At 33.6% G+C, this 11,251-nt stretch overlaps 1 protein-coding gene across 1 annotated transcript; it reads right to left on the reverse strand.

The window, feature by feature from the left end:
- Positions 1 to 332: 332 nt before the first annotated feature.
- Positions 333 to 7,040, reverse strand: LOC120580835 (ras-related protein Rab7). The gene is made up of 7 exons (XM_039834983.1): positions 6,840 to 7,040; positions 6,740 to 6,766; positions 5,789 to 5,888; positions 5,568 to 5,714; positions 3,488 to 3,568; positions 3,270 to 3,412; positions 333 to 767 (listed from the first exon to the last, which is right to left on the reverse strand). The coding sequence occupies exons 1-7, from the start codon at positions 6,890 to 6,892 to the stop codon at positions 635 to 637; spliced, it is 684 nt and encodes a 227-aa protein (XP_039690917.1). The 5' UTR covers positions 6,893 to 7,040; the 3' UTR covers positions 333 to 634.
- Between the last annotated feature and the right edge of the window lie 4,211 nt (positions 7,041 to 11,251).

The following is an 11,251-nucleotide window of genomic DNA, read 5'->3' on the forward strand; positions in this document are numbered from 1 at the left end:
TAAAAGATAAAAAATATGTAAATCTTATGCGTGTAACTTGCGGCGACTAATCCCTAAATGGACGGAAATTCTCCCAAAAAGATTTTAACCCTACAACATGTCCAAGGCTGAATTGTTCGGTAAGACGATGACTTAGAAGAAAAAGATGCTGTGATAACTATGAACTATTATTTGAGGTTTATGGACCTGTAATTTTAGCATTATAAATAACTAATATATGTAGAAATTGGGAATATACATAAAGAAAAAATCTAATATTTTCTTCATCATTTTCTTTTACATATTTTGAAAACATATTTCTCATTTTCATAAATTTTGAAAATACCAAAATATTATTTCATTATTTCTAAGATGTATTTTACATAACTTTCATGTCGTCCATCTTCTATCTATCACAATTGTTCACAACATGAGTATTTCATATCCTTGTTATCAATTTAAAATAAGCACTAGTGTTTAGACCGGCACTAACGTGTCGATCTATCCACTTTTATCGATAAATAGATGTCTTGAGTTTTTTTCCCAACAATTATTCACCTGACAACAAAAGCAATTCGACAATAGTTTCCTTCCAATGATACATTCTGAAGATGGACCACAAGTCAAACAGGATTACAATGGCAGCATCAAGAATTCATGTTCTCCTTCGAGAAAGAATGCGAAGAATTTTTGCCAATGCATTAGAGAGAAATGCACACCAGCTGGATGCACATCCAACCCTCTGTATATTAACTGGGGCAGCAGGCTCTGGAAATGGTTGAGAGTATCTGCAAAGGATGATCAAATATTGAATTCAAAAGTCAGTTAAGCAGCCATCTTTTGAAATCTCGTCTGATAGAAAAAATGCTACAAGAACATGGTATTCTATTAGCAAATTAAGGGAAGAATTCCCCTAATTCTGGAATGAGAAGATACAACAGATCTTCAAGGGTCTGCACCATAGTCACACGGTTCGGAATTCGCTTCAGTATATGGTACAGTTTCAGGTACGTGGTACACAACTCTCAAAGAATAAAAAAACTATGTATTACCTTAGAACTATTTAATACCCCTTAACAAAGAAAGCCTTCATTATTATTAATGTAATCACAGATTGTTGTTTGCACTGTCTCTGCTAGCTTCTAAACCACATCACCAGTACAATTTGTTACCTATAAAGCTTCTCTATTAATTGAATATAAACTACCGACGCATGTGTATGTATTATCAAAAGTAGTAAAAAAACGTATATTCTCGATAGCACATGTGTTTCGGCTAGCATAGAAAAATAGAAAGTCACCCATCGGAGGTATATCAAACATCGAGAAGTAGTTTATGCTATAAATAACTGTCTACCACCCGTCTCATCAACTACCTACCTTAATACAATGCCTTACTCATTATGCAGGTGGGCCAATGATGTTTTACTTTTGATTTCTGCTCTCCACCCAGCACAAAACACTCGCGCGCTGCAGCCATGCCCAAAATGCCCGTGCGCTAGTAAAAAACGGGACTTAGTTTTTACACTTGCGTGACTTAACTAGGGCAGAGGCATTTTGGGCATGGCTGCAGGGCGCGAGTATTTTATGCTGGGTGGACAGCAGAAATCTTTACTTTTCGAAAGTAATAATCACTGTTGAGGCCCAGTTATATTAATCTTAAATAAACTGGTTAATTTTCATTGGTAACCGGGCTGGTACATTGGCACTTGTTTTTGAGTGAATTTGCGCGAACCAATTCGCAATCTTACCGCGAGTTGGTTCACAGTTTATAGGGAAAGTCAATGATTTATGTAACTATGGTATTTATGTAACTATGTTCTGGTCTCTCGAGGGTCGTCATTCTAAAACCCTTCTTTTATGTTTAGGTGCAGGTTTGAGTTCTTCTTACTATGTATGAGCTACTAACCTGACTAATGGAGGATATTGGATTGGGTTACTAACCGAAAGAGGGAAGAAAGTTGAGCAAATACATGAATAAATTGCATATTGACGAAGTAGGTCGAATCAAACAATCCAAAATGTTAAGAGGCACAATCACCCTTTTCCAAAAATAAAACCAAAAAATAATGCAAAAAAACCATACAAATATACTGTGTATATTACAAAAATAGCAGAAGCGATGTGATAAACCATAAAAAATCATATGCAAAGAGCCAAAGAAGCCATGTGATTTCTAGACATGTCTTCACGCAAAATAAAAAAAAAATAAGAACTTAAATAAAATTATAATCACAAAGTTCTATATTATTTCCTAAGGATCATTTAAAAACATAATATATCAAGTCGTGGTAAAACCATAAAACATCTGAAGCGAGAATAGAATATAATTAAAGTACTTCTTAATCTCTTAAATGACTAATGTTTCGAGGTCTGTGAAGTTGAGATTTCCCAAATAGAAGCTCTCAAACGTGCCACAATTTTTCATGCCCTTGATGGTGTTTTGGAGAAAAAAAGTACTTACTAAGCTCTCAACATATATTCTTTAACAGAAGTGACTACATACTACACCGTAGAGTTTTCTTAAACACTAGTTGGTTACTGGTGTGGGATGCATATAAGGATTCAGAACTGCAGTATTAATGGGGAGGGGATCGAGTTATTTGAAAAGTAACTATGTGCAGAGTTACAGTTCAATAACTCAATATATACACTAATCACAGACAGTGTTGCAGTAAAATATAATTGAAATGATGAATATACTAGAAACTGGTATGGCGGCTGCTAGGATAGGATAGCCTCGCAGTATAATTGGAGAAGTTGTAAAATACTGCGACATATGATTTTGTTTTTGTTTTTGTTTCCAAGCAATATAATAGCAAAACTAGGATAGCCTCACAGTATTCGTAGCAGATTCATCAAAGTCTGTTATGCTGCAGCGTAACAACATTGCTATCGCTGCTATTTGACAAAACTTTTAAATTTTTATGGAGAAGCTAAATGAGAGAACTTAAAGAAAGTTGAGGGGAAGAATTTGATTTCCACATTATGATTTTTCAGATTACTCATGTTTATTGCAAGATCATTTCAACTTGCTCTTTTCAATGAGTATATGGAAATGTTTAACCGAAATAACTATATCTCAAACACCATGTTGAATACTTTTAACATGGCTTGTTATCAACATTTCGACCTATTATCATTTCCTTATAAATATGATAAGTCATGTAATATGACTACAAGGTCAACTCTTAATTAATAATATTCAAGAAAAGCAAGAAACGGTTAACTGTGTGTGTGTGTGTGTGTGTGATATTGTATATCAGCATGCGAATCAAAAGAAAATCTTACACGTCGTCACGCTCTTTGGCTAAAACAGACATGGCAATAGATAGGAATGCAGCATCAAGATTGAAGTCCATTTTTGCGGATGTCTCGAAGTAAGGAATGTTCCCTCTCGAAGCACACCACGCCCTTGCTTTCTCATCAGAAACCTGTACCGAACATAATTAGACCCTTGTGCAGAAGTTGAAGAAATATATATTATAAGTGCAATAGCTTTTGCATACCACTCGACTGCTCCCGCCATCAACATCTACTTTGTTTCCAAGTAGTATAATTGGAGGAGTCGTAGAATCATCAGGGGTTCCCTGTTTCACAAAACATTAATCTTAACCAATCCCTACCTGTAATGGAAAACCCAAACTGAAGAATTTGTAATATTTTGAAAAGGAACATGGATGTCCATAGAGAAATCAAAGAATGAAAATAATGTAGAGACTTGAGGTTTCGACACTATGCACTGTCACTAAACCAACTGTTAGAAATTTGTCATATCAACGAATTTGAACATCATGTGGATTCAAACCTTTTCGAAGAGAAAAACTATTACCAGGGCAGTCTAATTACATAACAAATCAAACAGTGATAATATATTCAAATAGAAGAATTTGAATGCTTCATTCACCCAGAAAAAATCAATGATCCAGGTTATATAATTTACTTACAGAAATTCAAAGAAGGCAAGAAAGGAAAAGGATATCCAGAAGTGCTATATAATAGTGTTGCCAAATATCGGCCATAGTGGCACCATGGCAGAGATCATCGCTAGTTTTTGGCTTTTTGCCATGGCCAATTTTGTGAAGGATGGCAGCGCCACGGAACCATACTCAGATATTGTGGCGCTATATGTAGGATAACATTGGCTCTCTGCCAAGGTCTGCCATCGATAACAGTGATATACAATACAACAAAAAACCAAAAACTAGCATCAAACTATGATTGTTCGAAGCCATGTATGTAACAACATGCACTATCTTAGTATAGGGAGCCAAGTATGTGTGAGTATAAGGTTATGTTGTCTGAATGCAATGACATCCTGTTTAGTGCCACATTGGCACCAGTTAGTTTCCGACAGCCTGTAACGCGTCACATGTTATGAGTTAGTTTCCGACAGTTAAAAATAACAAGTTTTTCAGCTCAATGAACTCCCAATATCTAGTGGGCTCAAATATCTTCAAGCAGAAAAATTACTACGCAGAGAAGTCCAGGTTTTACAATCTAGAAAAATTGTTTTATTCAATAAGAATAAGAATATCGGCCATAGTGGCACCATGGCAGATGGCGGTGGCAGGTTTTTGGATTTCCGCCATGGCCAATTTTATGAAGGATGGTGGTGCCACGGTGCCATACTCAGATATGGCAGCACCATACATCGGCCGGTATGTCAGCTTTTTGTCTCTCTGCCATGGTCTGCCATTGATATATAATAAAGCAAAAAAGCAAAATCTAGCATTGAACTATGATTTTTGGAAGCCATGAATGTAACAACATGTACTATATTAGTATAGTGAACCAAGCATGTGGGAGTATAAGGTTCTTTTGTCTCAAAGAAATGACAGCCTGTTCAGTGCCACATAGGCACCAGTCAGTTATGCCTTTGACAGCTGGTAACGTGTCACATCTTACAGGTTAGTTTCTCACAGTTCTAAACTGTCTCGGTATTTTAGAGTGATTGAAGGTTAACTTAGATGAATTATCAGCCAATTTACAAATACTTGTAACCCGAACTATCAAGTTCAGTTTTTTGAGAATCAATAAATATATGAAAATTCTCTATCATTTTTTCTCTGTTTTTCTTGTCATAGATCTCTAGTTCGAATTTATGACGATCTTTAGCGCTGGAGCAGAGAACAAAACCGGCAGAAAGAAGCTGTTATGAAGAGAACGAAGAAAGTGAAACTGACTACGGCAACCAGTGAAGTATAGAAAAGAGATACAGCAGTAAAATGTGATAGACAAATAAGCTAACACCACCAATAATAAGAAGACTTGGGCCTCTAAGAAATGTGGAATGTGTAGAGGATGTTCAAGCTGTCAGTGATGCGACGCTAATGGTCGCGAGTTATTACATAATCAAATATAATTACTGTTAGAATGCTATCTGAAATAATACACAAAAATATGAGGCTCCCTATTGCCATCATAATTTTAGAAGTCATAACTTGTCGCACAAACCTCAAAAGAATCTCTTCTTGATACTCATTTTGAATTATCAATTGAAAAATTGTAAGAGGGCCAAGGCCTCAAGCCTATCAGGCAAATCACACAAATTAACAAAATCAGAAATATAGAGATGGCATAGTAAACCTTTTCTACAAACTCCGCGTGCCAGTTCTTAAGTGCATCAAATGATTTCATGTGATTAATATCGTAGATAAGTACACAGCAGTCAGACCCTCTATAAAATGAAACACCACGACTTTGAAATCGCTCCCTCCCAGCAGTGTCCCATATCTACAATCCAGACACATAAAACAATGAGATATACACAATCTACGTAAGAATATACAATGAAGTAGAAAACTCACTTGTAGAGTCACGGGTTGGTCACCAATCTTCAATTCTTTTGTGAAGAAATCGGCACCGATTGTACCTTTATATTCCTTTTCAAATTTCTTGTGCACATATCTATAAAAGTAGTTAACAGACCACATATGCCGATCACAAGAAAGGAAAATCCATGAATAACCTTAAATGAATCCAAATCAAGTAATAATAAGTTTTAAAGAAGCATTATATTTAACGAAACTCAGCAACATTAAATATGTATCATCCTAATTATGTGCCTAACCACATTCAATGCTAGAGAGAAATAACAATACATTTTAGAGTAGTGTTGAAAAACCATAATTTACCAATACTTAAGGATGGTAGTATCTAACTTCAACCTACCTACCTCCAATAGTCATTAACCATATCAATTCATCGAGTTTAGCATCTATTATTTTCCACATATTATTTCAAATTGTAATAGATCATAATGGATTCGGCTTTTCTGATGTGATACACGAAGTTTTAAATAAAAGTATCTCACTACGGTCTGAGCTGCATCATTAGGGTTTTCGATGTCTATATGCTTGTGATTTAGGCCTCTTTTTTACAACAATAAACCATTACCACAATTCGACTGCTTTGAAGTGAGACACATCATTTTAAATAAAGGTATACAACTAAAATCTGAGCAGCGACATAAAGGATTTTGATTTCTCCGTAAACACAGTTGAGGCCGCATTTAACAACAATTCTCCAAACTATCAAAGATCGCGATCAAAACACGACGTCAAATAAGTTAATTTTAGGTAAAAGCGGCATTCTAAACTAGTAAATTTTAGGATCCTCAAAGTTGCAAATTGAAATAAAAAGTACAATTACCAAAATTATGCGAACGAAGCAACAAAATAACACCACATGAAAAAAATCAAATAGGTAATAGTATTCAAAATTTAATCGGTTACCAAATCAGAAATTGCAAAGGATACTGATTTATCACGGCAGTTTTTCCAACCCTAAGAAAAAATAAAAAATAATGTTAGAGAAAAGGGAATTGAAAAACCCTTAAAATGAAGTTAGTGCACATACCTACTGTCACCTAGAACGAGGACTTTGAGCAAGGTTCGTTTGCGTAATGCCATTGATTGATTGTGTATTATGAAGAATAATACTTGTTGGGGATTGATATATTGATGAATTGAATTGTTGATCGAGGTTTCAGAGTTTTGATAGATGAAATATAAAATTGATAGCTGATAAAAGTAACGGAAAAGGGGCACCAAATTCGATACATTTCTTTTTTGTCACCTGTACTGTTTAACTAGAGACACTTGTGTCGCATTCAACGCCCTTTGACTTTTTGTTTTTTTTATTGATTTTAAATTTTACACATTAAGTACATATTTCTCGATATCATAGATATCTCGAACCTATCAGAATTCTAAGTAAATAATAGTAAATAAAAAATAGAATTAACAACAACTGGAATATGGTATACTTACTTGGCCACAAGCTTTTGATTTGAGAGCCAGAACTGTAAACTGTTGGTTAATTTCAGAGAGGCAATTACAAAGAGAAGTTGTGACAGCGTCGAGAACTTTTTTTTTGCTGAAATTACAGTACATATTTCCGCGATTCGTTATGATCCGGAATTTGTTTGACCTAAAGTGATTCTGGCTGTAGAGGAAAACACTGATGGGAGCAAAAATTATTGAGTGAAAATTTTGTGTGCAGGGTTTTGGGAAGGTTAAAGAAAACCGTAGAATCAATCATTGCTCGCTGGAAAGAGGTATGCATTGTAATTTCTGGCCAATGACACAAGATGATCATGTTCCTTAAACAGCAAGTATGATCAACACTGCAAAACAATATAAATTATACATACATTCATGAGTTGTGACTATTTCTGAATCAACAATACTAACAACTGTAGGTGTTTTTAATGTATGTAACCTTTAACTGTTTTAAGATAAACTAGGACTTGTCTGCAATTTACATGAAAACACGATTATTTTTCTACAAATATTACATGTACACTGAAGATTCAACATGGGAATAAATCATAGGATAATCAAAAGCAACACTTTTGATCCTTTAAGTTACAAACATTTTAAACTTTGGTCGTTTAATTGACTTAGTGGACCAAAGTATGTAACGATTGTACCTTAAGGATCTGTTTGGGAGGGCGATTTGATAGGGTTTTGGAGAGGAATACTTTGGAGAGCTAATTTTTATATCTTCAAATATATTTGTTATTTAAAAGAAGAAGAAAAAGTTAAAGAAGAACATGGTGAATAATCATATAATACTTCAATTACACTTAATTGACATTTTATATTCTCCATAATGTAAAAGAGAAAACTAAGTTCTCACCTCCCTTCCACTCAAATCCTCCATCCAAACATACCCTAAATGACCAGAATGAAACGAAAAAACTTGGACCAAAGTTTCTAAACAAGTAACTTAAAGAAAGGAAAAGAAAAAATATATAAACTTAAGGGACCAATAAAAAACTTGAAAACAACTTAAGAGGCAAAAATTGCAATTTACCCTAAAATGTATTACTTTGACTCGTTAGTTTAAGGTCGCGTTTGGATGAACAGCTTATTTGTAGCTTATAGCATAGACACTAATGATAATAAAGGATATATGTATTAAGTTATTTCTATAACAAAAGAAAAAATAGTTAAATAATTTATGTATAAGCTGTTTTCATAAGCTATCTTAGAAAAGACATATATCCTTATTTGGATTTCTTATAGTAGTAGAAAATGTTTCTGACCAAAAAATTCAAACTTGTGACTCTTCTTTTTGGTCGTAACCTCCAATTTTAGGAGAAGAAAGAGAAGCTTGGTAATTCGGAGTTCAACCGTGAGATAAATAAAGTGTGATCAAAGATTGTTTCATTCCCGATTCAAATTCATGTTATCCTCAACTATTAGTTCTTAAACGTAAATTCTTTAACAACTTGAGTTCAATGACTTGTTAAACCTTACAACTCTATAACAATGATCTGATTCCTAACAATGTAATAACGATTTCTACCATTACTATTCATAATAAAATCAAACATTAAATCTTCAAGAGAATGCATGCATATACAGAAAATAATTGACGCAAGAGATACGAGAGTATTATTTACCTTTCTTCAAACAGATGATGAATTGTATGGTCCAGCCTTCAATTTTGAATGTTTCAAATGTAAAAGAGATATGAGAGAAGTAAGTAGGGTTTTTCTGTTCCTTTTCCTATATTTTTATGAAATGCAAATGTTGCTAGATGGAAATTGGTGTCTTATTTATACACGTAAAGTTCCACATTAGAATTCAAAATAAATTATACCATCATTTTAATCCACAAATAAATTCCTTTTTAATTTTAATCCACAAATAAATTCCTTTTTAAGTGTCTTTTTAGAATATTAACACCAAAATAACGATGTGTATTTTTGCACATTTTTCTTCATACTATACCATCATTTTAATCCACAGATAAATTCCTATTTTTTCACACACTTTATCTTTCCAATAAATTTAATGTTATCTTTTTCTCATAACAAACGTCTATTTTATTGCGCACTCTCTCTCTCATAAAAAACGATTGTCCTCCTGAGCTTAACTCAGTCGGTAAGGACAATGCATAAAATATGCATGGTCCGGGGTTCAAACTTCGGACACAAAAAAAAATGTCAATTTTCTAAATATTGTGCACATCTTTATAATAATTATGTCAATATAAAAATTATATTGATGAAACTTCTTCCTCTTCATTGTTATCTTGTTCTTGTTCTTATATCTTTTCAAATGAGTCTTCAACTATTGCTCCCTGTTCACCTCTCATCAGCTATTTATAGAATTTTAACTCTTCTTGAAACCATTGTTAGCAACGAAATTTTGTTTCAATTTAAAAATAACAAGAAACAAACTTTGTTTAAAAAATCAATCTTTAATTTTTCAAATAGATAACATTAATTAGTTTTATTGACAAAAATAAGAGTAATTAATAAAGGTTATAATTGACAAATATTATCATACCCTTAAGATACCAAAACGACAGTTAAATAGGAACTAAAACTTCACTCTAGAAAGAAACTTAAAAAGGAATAGAGGGAGTATTATTTAAACCATTCAAATAATGCGTGCTTGCTGTTGATGGAGTACCTTGATGGTAGTACACTACTAAAAAAACAGCGTTTTCGGACGGAATTTTCGGACGGATACAATTTTGTCTGAATTTTTTGGACGGATTTGGGACAGTTTTAACGGAGCGAAATTTCCGTCCCAAAATTGTGTGAAAACTGCATGACATGTTCAAACAGGGGTTTTTCCCACGAATTTCACACGGATTTCTTTTAAAAAAACAATTTCGTCCCAAAACCGTGTGAAATATTGAGACGGATTTCGGACGGCTTATATTTTTGAGGGTTTTAATTGGGAAAGTTTCATCTCTTGCTTATCTCACAAAATTTCCCTCGCGTGTTCTGCTCTTTATCCTAAAATTTCATCTCCCTCTCTCATAACCCTAAAACCCTCAAAAATCAATTTCTCAGTGTGCTGCTCTTCGATCAACTTCTCTTGTCCTTCTCTTCAATCAATTTCTTCCAACATCTTCTCAAGCTCATCAATCAATTTCTCAAGCTCACCAAGGTTAGATTCTCTTCTCTTCAGATATGAGGATTCTCTGTATTTTTTTTTAATTTTCTCGGTGTTTTATTCAACAATTGTAGCATGTTACCTTAAACTTGTACCTGATTCTTGTTCAATTTTAGGGTTTATTTTGTTTTACTTATTAGGGTTTTTAGTGTGCTTAACTACCTAGACTTAGATTCATGTTTGCTGTTGACAATAATTGTGGGTTTTGTGCTTAATTTTATTGTGCCTGCTTAATAACTTTCACGATTTCTTTGTTCAATTTCAAGTACTTATATTATTTTTTTTTCTGTTTTGTTAAAGATTCAATTTTTTTTTATCTTGAATCCGTCTGAAAACCGTAGGAAATTATAACTCAATTCCGTCTGAAATTCGTAGGAAATTAAATTCAGTTCCGTCCGAAATCCGTAGGAAATTAAATTCAATTCCGTCCGAAATCCGTTTGAAATTTAGTCCAATATCCCACAATTGTGTTTGTGCGAAAACCGTACGAAATCCGTCTGAAATATATTTCAGACGGAATTTGGGACGAAAATACGATTTGTGATGCGGCTTTTTCAGACAACGCCCAATCTGTCCGAATTCCGTCCGAAAATGCATTTCCGTCCGAATTCCGTGGGAAAGTTCCGTAAATTCCGTCCCAAAACCGTCCGAAAATGACCTTTTTTTAGTAGTTGTACCTTGGGAGTAAGTAAATCATATTAGATCTAATACAAAAATATCTCAAATTAAATACTTTTTGTTTTGAGGGAATCTCAAATTAAATACTAAAATATATCATATTGAGTACAAAAATATATTATTGATTACAAAAATATATTTTAGATACCAAAACATATTAGATTGCATATC

Source organism: Medicago truncatula, chromosome 6 (assembly GCF_003473485.1).
Source record: "Medicago truncatula cultivar Jemalong A17 chromosome 6, MtrunA17r5.0-ANR, whole genome shotgun sequence".
Lineage (NCBI taxonomy): Eukaryota > Viridiplantae > Streptophyta > Magnoliopsida > Fabales > Fabaceae > Medicago > Medicago truncatula.

Bases quoted from the DNA above. Each gene is read 5' to 3' on its own strand.
- LOC120580835 (XM_039834983.1), bottom strand. From the start codon at position 6,892: ATGGCATTACGCAAACGAACCTTGCTCAAAGTCCTCGTTCTAGGTGAC. The intron at 6,767-6,839 runs GTATGTGCACTA...ATTTTTTCTTAG, and splicing joins CTCGTTCTAGGTGACAGTAG to GGTTGGAAAAACTGCCGTGA. The intron at 5,889-6,739 runs GTATCCTTTGCA...CTACTTTTATAG, and splicing joins AAAACTGCCGTGATAAATCA to ATATGTGCACAAGAAATTTG.